At 41.5% G+C, this 16,745-nt stretch overlaps 2 protein-coding genes across 3 annotated transcripts; both read right to left on the reverse strand.

Annotated features, from left to right (window-relative positions):
- Positions 1 to 378: 378 nt before the first annotated feature.
- Positions 379 to 7,857, reverse strand: hbp1 (HMG-box transcription factor 1). Its single transcript, XM_041939200.1, has 11 exons — positions 7,811 to 7,857; positions 6,390 to 6,551; positions 6,096 to 6,276; positions 5,835 to 5,955; positions 5,583 to 5,697; positions 4,746 to 4,864; positions 4,313 to 4,469; positions 3,865 to 4,009; positions 2,188 to 2,475; positions 714 to 855; positions 379 to 580 (listed from the first exon to the last, which is right to left on the reverse strand). The coding sequence occupies exons 2-11, from the start codon at positions 6,460 to 6,462 to the stop codon at positions 563 to 565; spliced, it is 1,359 nt and encodes a 452-aa protein (XP_041795134.1). The 5' UTR covers positions 6,463 to 6,551; positions 7,811 to 7,857; the 3' UTR covers positions 379 to 562.
- Positions 7,858 to 8,325: 468 nt separating this feature from the next.
- Positions 8,326 to 15,621, reverse strand: LOC121608268 (cAMP-dependent protein kinase type II-beta regulatory subunit). 2 transcript variants are annotated; one of them, XM_041939481.1, is made up of 11 exons: positions 15,321 to 15,621; positions 14,214 to 14,249; positions 13,309 to 13,361; positions 13,098 to 13,181; positions 12,772 to 12,878; positions 12,383 to 12,536; positions 10,433 to 10,534; positions 10,268 to 10,342; positions 10,082 to 10,150; positions 9,844 to 9,979; positions 8,326 to 9,751 (listed from the first exon to the last, which is right to left on the reverse strand). In XM_041939481.1, the coding sequence occupies exons 1-11, from the start codon at positions 15,583 to 15,585 to the stop codon at positions 9,618 to 9,620; spliced, it is 1,215 nt and encodes a 404-aa protein (XP_041795415.1). In that variant the 5' UTR covers positions 15,586 to 15,621; the 3' UTR covers positions 8,326 to 9,617. The 2 variants fall into 2 exon arrangements, with proteins under 2 accessions (XP_041795415.1, XP_041795414.1); XM_041939480.1 differs by having other exon boundaries at positions 15,309 to 15,585.
- Positions 15,622 to 16,745: the final 1,124 nt, after the last annotated feature.

Genomic DNA, 16,745 nt, shown 5'->3' on the forward strand with positions numbered 1-16,745 from the left:
AAAATATATGCACTGTTAGTGACTAGATTACATGTTTATAGTTCATATAACCCAGATTCCAAAAAAAACTGTGATGCTGTGTAAAACACGTGTTTACTGACAACTGTTTTACAAAGTGTAGGATGCCCCCTTCATATCCAATCATGATACTATCAACCTGTTTCCCTGTGGAATGATCCAAACAGGTGTTTTTGGAGCATTCCACAACTTTCCCAGTCTTTTGTTGCTCCTGTCCCAACTTGTTTGAAACTTGTTGCTGCAGGAAATTCAGAATAAGCTGGGTTTAAAAAAACATTATGTTTTCACTTTAGTATATTTCAAAAAGAATTAGCAGTTATTTTACTTATGTTTGTACACAGCGTCCCAGTTTTTGTGGCATCAAGGTAATTCTGTTTTTTTTTTTTTCTAATAATGCTTCAAGGTTATAAAAAGCAAGTGAATTCAGCATCACAGTTGAGTCTCAAGAATACAGGAGAGCAAAGAGGCATCAAGCGGTCCATCAGACTCTGTCCAGCACTTCTCTAGGCCAAAACACCAGCAGCTGGGGATTCTGGGGGATTATCTAGGTCTGCTGGGAACCCTGTTGAAAGACAACACAAGTGATTGGTGTACAGTAGGCTGTGTACATGATTGAAAGCAAAGACTGGGGAGATATAATAGAAAATTAAAATGAAGACTGCTCTATGCTGTAGTTCATTGACTTTGGTCCTTACTGAGTTGGTTCGTTTACGTTTCCAGCAGTCTGGATTGAGTCTTTTCTGCTCCTCTGCGAGAGCCTTGGCCTCCATGGTGTACATCCTCCTCTCCTCGCTCTTCATCTTCTTCCACTTGTCACCCAGGATGACGCTGATGGCTCTGGAGAAGGTGAGAGAAGATCAAGGACTCGCTTTTTTCACACGACTGTCTTTATAAGAATTGTCTAACTTCTAACTTTTCTTGAATAGTTTCTAGGTAACATGAAGACAGCTTGCATTTTTTTCTGATTTCAAACTAAAGCTCTTCTTGGCAGTCTCACCAGCCTCAGGAGTATGAGAGTGGGACCTGTGGCTTGAAATGAAGAATTAACTTCCAAAATCAGTCGTGTGTAATGGTCCAAGAAAATAAAAGTGCACTGAAGGTTCTACAAACTGTGAAGCCTGGTGATACTCCTACACTAGAACGTGATTGAATATGATTAGCCAACTGAAAAGGAAGATCACACATCCTCTAGATGTAGTGACAGAGGTCTTCTAATTCACATGCAGAGCAAACCACGCTGGCTGAGAGATGATTGGCTAAATAAATTGGTCCAAGTCTTTGGAGATAAACGCGATGCACGTGGGCTCTTTAATGGTGGGTGTTAGAGGAGCAGAGTATTACTCATTCAGTTTATCTACCACACTTTCACAGATTATCCAGGCATTAAAACTGATAACCACCAGTGTCAGAATTACGACTCTAACCAGTGTGCTGCTAACAGAACTGAAAGCTTGAAGAGATCCTGTGCACATCATTTTTACAGTGACTGTTACTTTATCCTCACCCCTGGGGTCTCAGGGGCTCATGAGGGATTCTCTTGTTGTGAAACTAAAGCTCATGTACGCATGTCATGGACTTTTAATCTGCAGCTCTGGCCTTGATAGCTCTAGCCTCGTCGACTCAGTAACATTCAAAACAAGGAGTTTCAATACACGCCGCACCAACATGACATCACAAAGGAGAGAAGGTCACTGTGCTGTAAAACACCTCCACATCCCTACAAATTTTACTCCCTCCCATGAATTAAAACCTGTAGGCTGGAAAGTCAAGCTTGTGTTTCCTGTTTTGTAGTGATCTCCTGCCGGCTTCAGTGAACCCGCAGGTCCAAAGTCGCCTTTGACCAAAGAAACACTGATGCAGTGTGTTTGGAAATGGGCATGTCATTATTCTACTGTGTGCCATCATGCTGTTTAGTACAATGTTACACAACCAGACTACAAACGATATGCGATCACTGATTACTTATCACCCACACTGGAACCATGACCTCACATCCTATTTCAGGGATGAGTGCGGGGCACTTTCATTGAACAGAAGGCTAATGTGACTGTAACTTAAGATGCGACACAGTGATATAGAAATTCATTACCTAAATCAGATCATTCTGCTCTACAAAAAAATCAACTAAACACGTGATAGCTTGATTAAGAACACTGAATTTCTGCATACCTGTTGTCCTTCCCAGGATACATCTGCGTGTACTCCACTCGGTACTTCTTGGCAAAGAGCATGAAGGCATTCATTGGCCGCTTGCATTTTATAGGCGTGGCACCACTGGCTGTCCCTGAGGTGTGGCTCCTGTTTGATTTGCTAGTCGAGGATTGTGGGGAGCTGGAGCGCTCGAGTTTATCACAGTCTGGACTGACAGCACCCCCGCTAGACAGGGAGGTCCTGCGCTGACGAGCCATGCTGCTCAGAACATACACTGCAGAGGAATCTAGTGGGGTGAAGTCGTAACTGCAGGAGAAAGGAAGGGAAAGAGGGACATGACTTAATAGTGTGTTCTTCTTTGTTAAAATAAATCAAAAAAACATGTCACTTCAAAATGCTGCTGCACTGCAATACACATTTTTCATTTTAATGTATTTTGCCATAAAAAAAGACCCTGTTTACACTTGGTATTAACAGGCACCAATCACAAGTGGAGAGAGCTAAATGTGTGTAAACAACCACCAAGATGATGTGATCCCATCATTCAAACCATTCATTCTTGCCGCGGTGGTATGGAACTATTGTGACCACATCTTTTGTAGTGTAAACACTTATGTGAGGTGTGAACTGCGATGTGTCTCGGCTGTCCACTTGTGATCAGATCAGCCAAGATGCATCTTAATGGCAGGTGTAAACAGGGTCAAAAAGTCTCAAATCTACAAATACTGTGCATGCTATATAATGAATTAATGCAGTGGCATATATTTTAGGATAAATGACACATTTCTAACTTTTTGTTTTATTTGATGTGATATAGACATAGAGGATTCTTGTTCTGCAAACTATAAGTGGCATTCAATAAACAAGTTTGAACAAACAGTTTCTATTCTTTGTACAAAATGATTAAATGAGGAATAGTGTACAAGATGGCTACAAGCTAAGGATGGACTAGTGTGTAAATAACAGAATTGTGATGTTATAATTAAACTGTGTGGAAATAAACAGTGAAACTGGCGTGAAACTGAAGAGGACTGTACTTAATGTTATTACGAAATATGTGGTGTGTGTGTGTGTGTGTTGTCTCTGCATCTATGATGGATGACTCGTTATGAAACTTCTCAGAGTGTTTTTTAGGCCACAGCAGGCAGCTTTACACCTTTAATAAGTGACATTTTTTGGCCACTTGGGGCAGCAGACACAAGTTGTGAACACACGACTGACAGAAGGCTATATGATGAACGCATTCAGCAGACATGGAGCAGTGTTATCATTTATTGGGAGCCGTGTCTCTGGCCACCTGGTGAGCGTAAGTCCAATATTCACTCTTTTTTTTTTAGCTCTGTCTCTGCCAACACCTGAGGGAAATATATGGCTCATTAGCTGCTAAATGCTCCGCTATGTTCAACAGCTAGACACCAACTGTGTCTGTCTGTTGTTTAGTGCTGAGCAGGTAGCATACAGTGATTTTTAAAACCTTTTCTCCAAAATCAGCAGCCTGCTGCAGCTGAAAATAGTACTACAAGAGCTGTGAGAGTGAACCAAGACTGCAAAGTTGTGGGTCTGAACAGTTTAGCACTGAGCTGAAACTGACTATGCAGCTGAGGGGAGCTGCAAAGTCAGGTGAAAACTCTGTATGTTTACGCCTTAATTCTCTTCATTACACAAAGCAAGACAAGATTAATTATAAGAGTGTACCTTCTGAAAGTGTCAAAGACCACAGAGTCGTCGCAGTTAATGGCATCTGGGTGGTTTGGTGGCAGGCAAACATCGCCCAACTGCATCTCATAGCACGGGATCCCATGGTGCACCACAGTAAGGCTCGGATAAAAGGAAGACCACCCTGAAAAACACAGATGGTATAGTAGCCGTTACTATGATCACAACACTCTGTTTACTTAAAAAAAAAAACCTGAATAGTCTGCATTTGGTGAACAACATTTGGTCAGCGAAACCTTCTGTTGGCAAAATTTCACACATTGCTATAAAATCTGTTTTTGCTTTCATTTCTTGCCAACAAAGCTGACATTTATATTCTGTTTTTGTTTGTTTGCTTTGTTAAGACAGAGCATAACCTGCGGTTGGTATTTGTACTCTATTTGAATAGAAATAATCTAAGAATTGTTTTTCAAGGGTCTTATTTTACCTTTATTTTTGACAAAAAATGGGTGATCCAATCGGCATTCAGCTGTTAACAGGCCATCATCAGGTGAGCCAGGGTCAAAGGTCAGCTTCAGAACTGCCTGGCTAAAAGATACCGTCTCTTCGTGGCTCACCAACTTCAACCCATCTGAACCATACCTCTGCAAATGAAACAAAAAAACGATATGACGAGTCTTTACTCAGCAGTAAGATGAGCGAGTTGTAAATACAACTTGATGCCCGGCTGAAAACTTGATTTCTATGATACTAAGTAAGACCACCACTGCAAATCAACTAGGATGTAATGTCTTTCAGAATTCATTCGTTCATACACTAGCTCACTTACTTCCTTTACTTCCACAGTTAGCCTGGCTGCCACCTTGTGGCCATTACAAGCCACTGTCATGTCTACTGACATCTGACTATTCGTTGCCTACCTTAAGAGAGGAGGAGGATGGCATCATGGTTTCATCATCTGAGTCATCATCAGAGTCCCCGAGTTCATCGGCTTCCTGCCACTCCACATTAGGACCTCGATGGAAGCGCAGGCGAGTTCCTGAATATCAACACAACAATGTGACATAATGAATAAGATCAGTGTTGTTACTGAGAAGAGAATGCTAGAAAATAGATGCAGTACTCTTGTTTGGACACCTGAGGTCACAATTTCTTTACAAATGTTTGTAATTCACGCTCAGCCTAGCAAAGGGAGGATCCTCTCAGAAAAGCATAAACAAAAGATTAGTGTCAGCACCTCTACAGCTTCTGTCCAAAACAGCCTTGATTACACGTCTGCTTGTCATCAAGACAGTTTGAGGGCAGAGCAGTTAAACAGCCCATGAGTGCTGTTTTCACCATATAAATTACAGGTCTACTCACAAACATATGAGAGTTTGACTTTAAGATAAAAATGAAATTGTTTAACTGATCATATTGGAAATAAAATGGTGTTTTCCACTTATTGTGTGTCACCATTACTGATTTTAACATTAACGGTTTTAAGAAAACATTGCAAATCACTTTGTTTTCCACTTATTATACGGTATACTTATCATATCTTGATTTTTACTGATGCCTCTTATCCTTTGCTGCTGTAACACTTCATATTTTCCTGCTGTGGGATTAATGCAGGATTATCTTATCTCGATAGGGAGTGCATGTTTACGCTAGACTGGGGATTGTGCCTTTAAGATATGTATGAGGCAAAGCTGGACATTAACCTCAACATGTGTGAGTGAGGAGAGCTGAGGTGGATGGACTGGTGGATGCAGTACCTTTAAGGAAGCAATGCCAGGCTGTGGAGGGCCAGGAGTGAGACCAGGCCATGTCTTCATCATCAGAAAACGATGAGGACATTGAGAAAACTCCAGACTCCGATTCACTGCTTGCCTGTTGTGCACAATTAAAGTAAAATAAACTATTTCAGTGTACATGTCATGCAGAATTTATAAGGACATTATCATTGGGTCAACAGGAATGATTGATTCTTAAGTTTTCAGAGGTTGAAGTTAGAAGTTAAAGGTTACCCTGACACGCCTGCGCTCCCTGAGGTGGCCTCTGGACGGGTTGGGTGCGCTACTAGCTAATGGGGGACGGGCGTAGGAATGTAAACTATTACTGTTGCCAAAGATGTGGACTGGAGATGATCTGAAAAAATGACAAGGGATAAATGATATTTATAAACTACAGACATCTGAATTTAATCTTGTTGTTCAGCATCTGCAGCAACAACACGAGATTAATCAGCCTGTTAACTGATTTTCATTCTAGCTGGTGTCGGGACAAACCTCTTATGTGGGGCGTTCTTCAGCAGGGGGCTCTGAGGACTGGTGGCAATGTTGGCTAGTTCAGTAAGCCAGTTGGTGCTGGGGGAGCAGCTGAGTTCTTGGTGAGACACTCCCGCTCCAACCTGAAATAACCCTGGAGACCTCTGGTCCTCCTCCACCTCCTGCAGCTCTGGCATGTCATCTGGGGAGAGGTCAACAGTAATGTGATAAGTAATAATTAATATGTGGAAAAAAAGCATAGTTTTTCTTAAACTCTTAAAGTCAGAATTTGACTTGCAGGTTTAGGATTTTTACCATAATCCATGTGACACCCGGGGGAGGAAGGCAGGTCCTCGTTACACTTGAGTGGATCAAAAGACTCGTCCATTCTTTACAATGTTCTGCTGTTTCCTCTTTTTTTTTTAAACAGGCCTGGTCAGTTTACTCAGCTTCCATCATCATATTATGCCACGCCAGCTGGTCAAAGGCCAAAAAAGACAAAACTACAGTTGTCACATACAAACTGAAACTGCTGCACAATTCTTTCATTGCTGTTTCAATCAGACCTATACAATACCTACTCATCATCAAGTCTGAATGGTGATATGTGGATTTTTACATGACTTAATGAATGGATCCATGCAATAAGACATTAACATAATGTGCTTAATCCGTAAAAGATTTCTAACCACGGAAAATAAAGAATATCCCTGACGGTATGTCATCATTGCAGGACATGTCACGTATTGAATCATTATGACGGAAAGACAGGCAGCCTTTCGGGAATCCTTTGTCTCTGATCCGACACAGTGTACCTCTGTGACTAGTCATGTGACCCTCTGCGTGGAGGCCTTGTTTATAAACTCCAAAGGATTTAGCGCATGCGTACCAGAGCTCATTCATTCATAACTGCGTAGCAAAAGCGATAAATAGCATCGATTCGTTCAAAAAAGTGACGCATAGAGAATCAAAAGCACGATGTTGAAAAAAATGCGAAAAGAATATCGATGCCAGAGTGAAAAATTTGACGCTCGCTTGGAAATTATGAGGCGTTTGGCGACATGCAAAGTAAAACAAAATCGTTAAAGCACAAAAGAAGCTGCAAATATCAAAATAATCAGTTTACAAGAAGAACTGACGGTCATTTGCGCTCTGACATCGACTAAAAGTCGCTTTCCGCGCTGACAACCCGTTTCTTCGACTTCGTGAACGCGGATATGCAAACAACATAGCGTTAATAAACCGTTTCGGAAGTACCATCATGTCCAAAAAGACAGTTTGGACGACAGGCCTACTGTTCCCCTAGTCCTCAAATGCAACAGTAGTGTTCCCAGTTCAAACCCAGAGACTGTCGGTCCAACACTGTAAACAAAAGAATGTCAACAAGTTGAGGCATGACGCAACCTCTGCCCCGTTCAAAATGAATGACACGAAATCCCCTCGAAGACTTTTAACAGCACTTCCACACTAAACAAAGGGCCTTTTACCAAATGACGGAATAGTTTTTGCACACAAAACTGCAGTCGGATGGGCTTTTTATCAGCAAAACAACAAGCGTCACAGCGAAAAAAAAACCCAGTCGACCACAACCTGTCATTCGACATCCAACAAAGGCGTGACAACACCGCCAAAACACCGTGTCAGAGCTGTAAAGACACGGATCACAAAACGCTAAAGTTAAAAATTAATTTAAACCTGTTATTTCTTCGAAAAAAGTCATCTAACTTCCCACTTACCAAACCTGTCGCCATCGACAAACTCTCTGGCATTCACTCGAGAGGTGGGAATGAATGTTTCAAGAGAAAGCCTACTATTGGGGGATAAGAACGTCAAAAACAAGAATCCGAGTCTTGTATTGGTTGTTGCTGTTGAGAAAAATATGGGAGGCGGGGCCTGGTTTGTTGATCATCGTATCATTGGATGAAAGTGCATGCCTATTACTACCCAGTAACAGCTGATTGGCAATAACAGGAACAATACATGTTTTTTTTTATCTGCAATGTTCCAACAAGAGCAAGAAGTACTCACAGTGTTTTCTACAGGATTTTCACTTTCCCTTGTAGTGCAATCATTGATTTCTACATAATCTACTGAGTGAACGAATGAATGAATAAGAATGAATGAATGAGTGACTGCACGAAAAGCTTTGAAAGTGTGCACTTCCTTTGTTGTGACAAATCTTCATGTGACACACGTGTATAAAAAGTTCTTTATTGACATGAAAAGTGAAACATACAGTACTTTCAGCCAGTATTATGGGTTTGCCTTCAAAAATGACCAGTACTACCTGCACAAAGGGGGGGCAGGGGAATAAATTCAGAATGTTTCAATGTCAAATCAGCTTTAAACATTTTAAGCTGCAGTAAACCACAGACGAAATACAGAAGACTTCAATTATCAATTTCAAAACGAGAGACAGAGAAGAAGAAGAGAGAGAGAAGACCCACTTTAGATTCGTGTTGAGAGGGAATATCAGAATATGTGTTTTCCAAACAGTAGAAGTTGTTGGCAGAGGTAGACAGCAATAATGGATGTTATAATCATAATATATGTTTCACCGACACAAAAAGCAAAATGATTTAAATTTTACATTGGAACACAGGAGAAGCAATAGTCTCAAGATATTGCCTATAATTACTACAATCTGGTGGGGTAACTTATTGAATTAAAAGTGGGCCTATATAATAACAGTAAATACTCAGTTTCAAATTGTACAGCAATGTGTTGTATATTCTTACAAAACTATCAGCTATCTCTCTCAAGTTTGTTTTTTTCTTTTTTGCAAAAGCATTTTATTAGGCTAACAGCCACACACACTAACCAACAGTGACATACAGTTTATGAACGTGTATTCGAGGGATTCAATCTTATGATCAACAGAAAAGTATTGTGTAAAAATGTACTTCCAAGTCTACATTCTGCTGTGATCGAAATGTGAGCGATGTTATTAAAGCACAGAATCAAATCCACCTTCTCTACATATTGTTTATCCTTGCTCATGTCGGGGCGCCCTTTTCTGGTGCACCTCACATGAATACATGAGTGTTGGTGCTCTTGCCAAAAATGACATATTTGCTCAAGGTTATCCGGTAACAAATTAGCTTTGGCGTCTGATTTGAACAATGTTTAGAAATTTACAAATGATATTATCCTGTAGGTGTAACTATAACACTGTGGAGAAAAGGTGAGAGTTGACAAAAGTGTTCAATACTCAAACAAATAATGCATCTGACAAGTAAAATGCACACTTACATTTTTAAGGTTAGAGTCGTGTGAAATCTAATTTAAACAAGCTTTAAGCAACTCTGCTTTGGCTTACTTTACTTTTGTTATAACACTGTGGCAAACTCTGCTAAAATTAACAGGGTCTCATATGGGAATCAGGCGTGGTCTGTTTCATTTATCTGACACACAAACGTTTGTAGTGGATATTCACATTTCTTGTAAGAAAAGCTGTTAAAGTGATTATGGGGAAAAAACATCCGTACAAGCCTCTTTTTTTTTTGTTTTCCATCCACTGAATCAAGGTCCATTGGAGCTGTCTCATGCACTTTGTTGCTCAATCTCAGTGCTACTTCCAAACAGGGTCACCAGCTGCTCCTCATAGTTAGCAATGTTTCTCTTCATGATGTCCATGCACGGGCCCAGCAACCTCTCGAAGGCTTTAACGTCCATGACTGCAAAAAAGGAGAGTATATGTAACATGGTAAGTTGCATGCAGGGATATTTGCATGCTGAATACATGAATGGTCATAAACACAAACTGTACCCAAGCATTTGACGCTCCCCACAGCATAGGCTGATGCAGCTCTGGGCTTGTTTGTGACAAGCGCTAACTCCCCAAAATACTGTCCCCGAGAGCATGTGGCGATATCCACGTCCTCTTCCTCCTGTTCTTTTTTCGTCTGGAAAAGAGAAAAGAAATACAAACTATCAGACACCAGAAGACACCAACATTGTTTTTTCTCTCTTTGTCAGAAGGTTTTTTTTAACACTTAAAAACATACCCTGCTTCTTTTGATGGTGATTCTAACTTGGCCGGACTCAACAATGTAGAAGCAATCAGCCAAATCGCCCTGTAACACAAAGCATTGGTATAATTGTAAATGAGCTCAATAAAAAAGAAGCGAGTCGGTGTTCAGAAATGCTCCGCAGCAGCAGAAAATGACAGATCACACAAAGAGATTCATCACCTGAGCAATAATCTGCTGCGAATCACTGTACACCTTGGTGGATATCACGTCGACTACCTTCATTCTCTCTGAGAGCTGTGGATGAAAGGATATTTGGTTGACACCGGTTTCACTGTAAGTGCGTTCTGCACTTTCTGCGCACTGGAGGACAAAGCTAATATTAACCTCTAATGACGTAAGCAGTGGCAGCGTTTCGATGAACGCCTCGTACAGCTTCCTCTTCTTGGCATTGTTCTTCACTATGATCCTCCTGAATGTCAGACGATCCTGAAACACAGATTTGAAGAAAAGAAGAACATTAAGGTCTACGTGTAAAGACGTCATCATGTCTCCCATACTGAAAGTACTTATGTAAAAAAAAAATCTTTTCTTTTTACACGTCTCTCTTCACGCTCCCTGTAAAATGTTACAATATTTTTGATGACTCATCTCGAACTCAAAGGTGAACAAATAACAGAGTAATAATAAATAATAACAATAACACTGTATTTTAATATCCATATCTTATGATGTGCAACTCAGAAATTTTCTGTTGGCGATATTACTTTTGTTCTCTTTTTGTACATAATGTGCATATATATGTATATGGCTGATTGTATTTTGTATCTCCTTTTATTGTCTATTTTGCTCTTTTTCTATGTCTCCTTTTTATTCTTGCTATTATTGCTGCCTGCAACATCTGAATTTCCCCAGCGTGGGATCAATAAAGTTCTTCAATATCTGATGTTATCTTATCTTCATAGCAATAATAATAATAATAAAAGAAAAAAGAACCTGCGCTGCACAGACTCTGATGCCACCGTAATTTATGATCTCATGCTCATTTTCCCTGCAGGGTAGCTGGGTTGTACGACTCATTTACATTTTCCCTGCAGTTCCAGACTGTTCTGGCAACATTTCACCACAGCATAAATCATATGAAGCAACATTTTGCAGTAGGGGTCGCTGTAAACCGGATTTTAAGAAAGTTCTGCAAACCATAACACCACTCGGGACATGTCAGGCAGCGGCACCCATGTGTTCCTGTCATCCTGCTGCTTTCAGTGAGAAATCTTTAGAAATCTCTTCAGCTGTGTGTCATGCCAGCAGGACGATACACAGTTTAGACTCAAATAATGGTAAGCAACATGTTGCCGTTAGATGGTTACATACTGTACTGCAGGAAACAGAAGCAGCTTCCTAGAGCGCCCTCTAGCTTAGAATAAAAAATAATTCCCAAGCAAACGTGGCTCTAACCTTAACATCTTACCAGGCAAATTCATTGTACACAACTTTAATCCTAAACTCTAATTAAAGCTCCTACTACAGACTTGTGTTTGCTCAGAGGCCCTTCAGCAGCGCAGGTCCTCCTCCACCTCGGAGGATTCTTGGTTGAACAGGTCCGGCTGCTTGTTCGCAGACTCAAACAAACACTACAAGTACCCAGGTCAACAGGGGACATAGCTGCAACCTGCCCCGTCCGCACACAGATGACATAACAAAGCTGCTACCCACAGTTTAAGGACACGACCCTCACTGACTCATTAATGATCAAGCTGCTCCACAGAAAGAGTAGCAACTGAATATTCACAACAGCTGTTCCGGACAAAATGATGGAATAGCTGTTTATGCTGCGTCACCAAAATATCATTCAACAGAACAGAAATCATGCAGGGGATATAACTGTTTTCACCTTGTGTTTTCTCCTTGACGGCGTCACATTTAGATCATTTATAACATCTTGAATTCTCAACTACCGAAGTTCATCTGAGGTGCATACTTACTTCAACAGACAAGCTTAGCCTTCTTTGTCTGAGCTGATAGCAACAGCCCACAAAACGATTTCATTCAATTTGCACCCATTCATTGGCTTGAATATATGCATTAATGAGCATATCAATTCATATTCAGGGGCATGATCAGCGCTCCCTCGCTTTCTGTTGCATTCAGCAGATTTCACACAGTATCTTATCTCAGTCAGACAACATGATCTCACCTGTGGTACCAGGTACTAACACTGCCACAGACAACCTGCATGTTTACTGTAAATCCTGACAACTGACAGCACGGCGTGTTAGAAAAACCAGAGCACGGAGCCAACTGCGCTCTCGCATGAGGATTTAATGGTTTACTCACTAGGCACCAAAGGGCTCCAGGCGAGGTGGCGATTATTGTGGCTGCCCTGGGGGTGTTGTACATCAACGCCAGTTCTCCGAAGCTGCCACGGTTGTCATAGCAGCCTACAAGCTTCTCTGTGCCATCAACCTTCACAAAAATGTTAAACGTCCCACTGAAGGAAAACACAAAGGAGAAACAGACGATCAGAGACAATATAGTCACATGGCAGCCATACTGGTGTCTCCTGTAGGCTTTAGTCAGCAGGAATCCATCCATCCATACAGAGAGAATAGATAGATAGATAGATAGATAGATAGATAGATAGATAGATAGATAGATAGATAGATAGATAGATAGATAGATAGATAGATAGATAGATAGATAGATAGATAGATAGATAGGATCACCTTTCAATAACATAGAAGTTGTCTCCATCATCATCTTGATCAATGATGTGCTCGCCTTCGGTGCAGAACTTCTCAAACATGGCATCCAGCACCTGAGACATCTCTTCCTGTGATGGTGCGAAATGTAAGTCAACACTTGAATCTCTTGTGTTGAAACAATCATGCAGAATCCACTCAGCTAGGTAAAAACAAGCATCTTTAAAAATCATGCATGTTGCACGGAGCCGCGACACAAAGCCTCAGGCCGTGTCCTCCTTTGTGTAATGTGAGAGGTGGCAGAGCACAAACCAGAGGAGCACAGAGTGCTTATGGAATAATCCACTCACCGCATCCAAATTCTTGAATAGAAGAATGTCCCTGCATGCTTCCTGTAGTCTCTGTCTCTGCTCATCGGTTTTTGGGTGGGTGACCTGCAAATCGAAGCACAGTCTTGTGACATGACCCTATGATGGCCTTCACATTACAGCACATACAGAAACCTCTATCACATCAATTAGACTCTTAAACAGGATCTTTGTGCAATAAAAGGTAGTTTACCCATGGCTCTTTATCCTCCTCATCTTCATCAGGGTTGAACGCTTCAGCACACACTGCATGACAGACACCAGCAAATGAATGAAGTGGACACCCAGAAATTCAAAGACAAAACCTTTGGAAAAGCCAACAGTTGAACTCCAACACTGATGAATAAAGATCAAGTGGCCTTGCAGCACAACTATCATCCAGGTCTTACGACAAAAGCCAAATCCCAGAGATGATTCAGATGCATTTCTTGCAAATAAATCTGTCAGTAAACGCAACTTCTCTTGTCTGAAGTGTGAAGCTTTGGGAGGATACAGTGAGGGTGGTGGCACGCATACCACGTTTCCTTCCTGTGCTTTATTGGCAAGCTGCAACAGTCATAAACTGTTACTTGGTTAACCTTTTTATAGGAAACAAACTGAAAAATGCTTTATAATTATGCTCACAAATTTATTTTAATTCTGTAAAAGCATGATGCTTAAACCCTTGAAACATTGTTGATAAAATATTTAAAGCCCTGTACCAATGCCTCATTAAATCTACTATTATCCTAAATACACTTTCTTTGATTCGTCTACCACCATTGTAGTGTCCAATGGTGGAGATATCAGGCCTCAAACAGCCAAGTCACTCTTCTAAAGCCACAACCTCACTACTATCACATAGAGGATATTATTAGATATTATTAGTGGTACTTGTCCTGATCTCCACACCCACGTCACTCACTGACATTATTAGCTAGCTAAGGCTCGAGACAAAGTGTGGTTTCATAAACTTTAATAAGTCAATGCTATTATAAGATGAAGACAGTGACAAAAGACAGGTGGAAAAACACTTCAATACTGCTTTTACTGGAGCAAATCTGACGTAGTTTTATATGCTTGCAGCGCTGACACTGTCCAGAACAGGCTTACACTCACCTGAAGCTCTTCTGATGAATCTGTTTATTACCGGGGCTGCAGGAGATGAGAATATTAACATGTTAAATTTCACCACGAAGTAAATCTGCCTCGCAGTAACAGATTAATGCACTGTGTTGCTTCATTTTACATTACAGTGTGGAGTGGAGTGTACCCAGCCCTGTGCTCATTAAGGATCATTATTTATTAGGCTAAAACCTGAAGAATGACAGCTGCTTTGAAGTGCGTTCGCCTCTTTGGATCACATTCAAATGAGAACTAAATGTAAATGTGAAACACAGCAGAACCTCCAAACACTGGCACAGTATGAAATATGCATTAGATAGTGGGTCTCGTGCATTAATAGCCCGCCAGCCAGTGCTATGGGAGGAGGATCATCGAGACAATGCACTGGAGGTGTGATGGAGCACATGCGACCAAAAATACTAGAATAGTTAGTTTAAGGACTGCATGTGGTGTACTTGTCCTTATGTAACCATTGCAGCCAGCCCTGCAGAGCCCACCACTCATTGGGATGCTGTGTCAGAGCTCTGGGTTGCTATGCTACTTGCTGCACCTTATGGCAACACTGCACCGGCCATTGCGTTAGATATGACCACAGTCCAGGAGGCACAAATCAATCTGGGGGTCGGCGAGAGTCACATTTTGCATTGCGTGCATCACAGCAGAGATTTAGCTTTCTGTCCTCATGTGCTTTGTCATATTTTTGAGACGTAATCAGGGTAGGCCCAGCAGGCCTGCACCTGATACTGAAAATATTCAAATGACCTAGTCTTTCTTACACACACACACACACACACACACACAAACCCACTGCAGCTGCTGTGCCCTAACGCCGTCCTTATCACAAAAGCGGGGCTGCATAGATGAAGACGAAGACACGTTCATTCACCATTATTCATCCTCCCTGACCATATATGGCAACTGACAGCGCCGTGGTGGAGGCAAGGTGGCGCGCGGCGGAGCATCACTGCGCTCTCCGTGCGCCTTCGCCTCACCCGCTGAACGGGAGCCGTGCATACACAAACACACGCTCATCATTCTCAATAAAATCAGCTCATCCTCTGCCTCACATCTTCCTCACGTGTAGTAAACCCGTAAGCCTACCTATGAATTCCTCGTCATCATCGTCCTCCTCCTCTCCGTTTTCCGAATCGATCTGCATGGCTTCGTCAATGAAATTGACCGCTTTTCCAGGTCTTGGGGCCGAATTTTGGTCATTGCCAAATGAGGCCTCTTTGGTCTCGCTTTCCTTCAGCTGGGTGAAGTACTGCAACGCAAACTCGAGCAAATCCCTGGGCTGATTCCTCAACACTTCCACGGTAAAGCTCTGTAACAGCTCCGTCAGTCCTTCAGGAATTTCTATACTCATTCCTGTTCTCAGTCAATGGATGTGGACAAAACCGGTTTGCTGCTTGAAACGAGCTGATCAAAAGCATACAGCCGAGAGCGAGTGAGGGAAAAAAACAAGGCTAAACGAGAAGACGGGTGTAGTCAGGCCACCCAGTCAACGAGCCATCCACAGCGGATCCTCTCTTTTTCTTCAATGAAAATGGCTCTGGATTTTTTGGTCCGAGCATCTTCTGCTGCTTCTGGCTACAGGAAACCCACGCATGTGACCCAGGAATCCATGGCAACCACCTATCCAGGGATTGCGTATGAGCAGCAGCAGCGCAGAAACTGCAGTCAGTCGCACAATACAGATCCTGGGTTGAGAAACCCTCTGATACATCAGTCAGAGATCGATTTTCACCGAGAGAGATGAGATGAGACAGGCGATGTCCGTATTATCTCTGTTGTTTAGTACTTAGCTTAAAATTCTTATTAAAATCTGCATTTATGCAGCCTAAATCTCACTTAAAATAATCTAAAATATAATGATGAAATAAGGCATATAAGATAAAAACAATCAAATAAATGCAACAAACAATAATTGTCCTGCAAGATTTTAAAAAAATACTATTGAAGACTGATGAACAGGAAGTGATACACTGTCACTCATTTACAATGGGACAGGTAAAGCCAGCAACAGGTAAACAGCAAAACTGATGTAATGTACCAGAAGAGGTTTGCATTCATGCTGTAAAACCATGTTAATTACAATTAAAAATTAATGAACAGCCTTACAGCTGTTCATTAGAAATGATATAATGATATAGAGGGATTGTCCCTTTAACAGCACCAGCAGTTTGGACCCTAGTTCTTGTTCCAGAGGGAGAAAAAAATAAATTAATAAATAGAACAAATGTGATGCGTAGTTTAATGTCATGGGACATGTCAGAACATTGTGTGACTCCCGGTTTGCTGCCAGGGAAAGCAACATTACAGAATGAAAGATTCAGCATCTGGGGGGAAAAAACCCTGAAATGTGACAATCAACACACGTCAAACAGCCGTCTGCCGTGAGCTCTTTAAATGAGACGGTGATGCAGTCATTGGGTGGGGTCATTTATGGATAAATGGATAAAACAGCACTTTGTAGAAACTTTATAGAAACTAGTCACTTTAAAACCTTTACAGGTTCTCTCAACA

Source organism: Chelmon rostratus, chromosome 6 (genome assembly GCF_017976325.1).
Source record: "Chelmon rostratus isolate fCheRos1 chromosome 6, fCheRos1.pri, whole genome shotgun sequence".
Lineage (NCBI taxonomy): Eukaryota > Metazoa > Chordata > Actinopteri > Chaetodontiformes > Chaetodontidae > Chelmon > Chelmon rostratus.

Coding starts and splice junctions, on each gene's coding strand:
- hbp1 (XM_041939200.1), bottom strand. CDS start 6,462: ATGGACGAGTCTTTTGATCCACTCAAGTGTAACGAGGACCTGCCTTCC. Junction 5,698..5,834: donor GGGAGCGCAGGCGTGTCAGG/GTAACCTTTAAC, acceptor TGTGCACAACAG/GCAAGCAGTGAATCGGAGTC. Junction 4,865..5,582: donor CTGGCATTGCTTCCTTAAAG/GTACTGCATCCA, acceptor GTTGATATTCAG/GAACTCGCCTGCGCTTCCAT.
- LOC121608268 (XM_041939480.1), bottom strand. CDS start 15,585: ATGAGTATAGAAATTCCTGAAGGACTGACGGAGCTGTTACAGAGCTTT. Junction 13,362..14,213: donor ATTCATCAGAAGAGCTTCAG/GTGAGTGTAAGC, acceptor TCTGTCATGCAG/TGTGTGCTGAAGCGTTCAAC. Junction 10,343..10,432: donor CACTGCTTACGTCATTAGAG/GTTAATATTAGC, acceptor TTTCATCCACAG/CTCTCAGAGAGAATGAAGGT.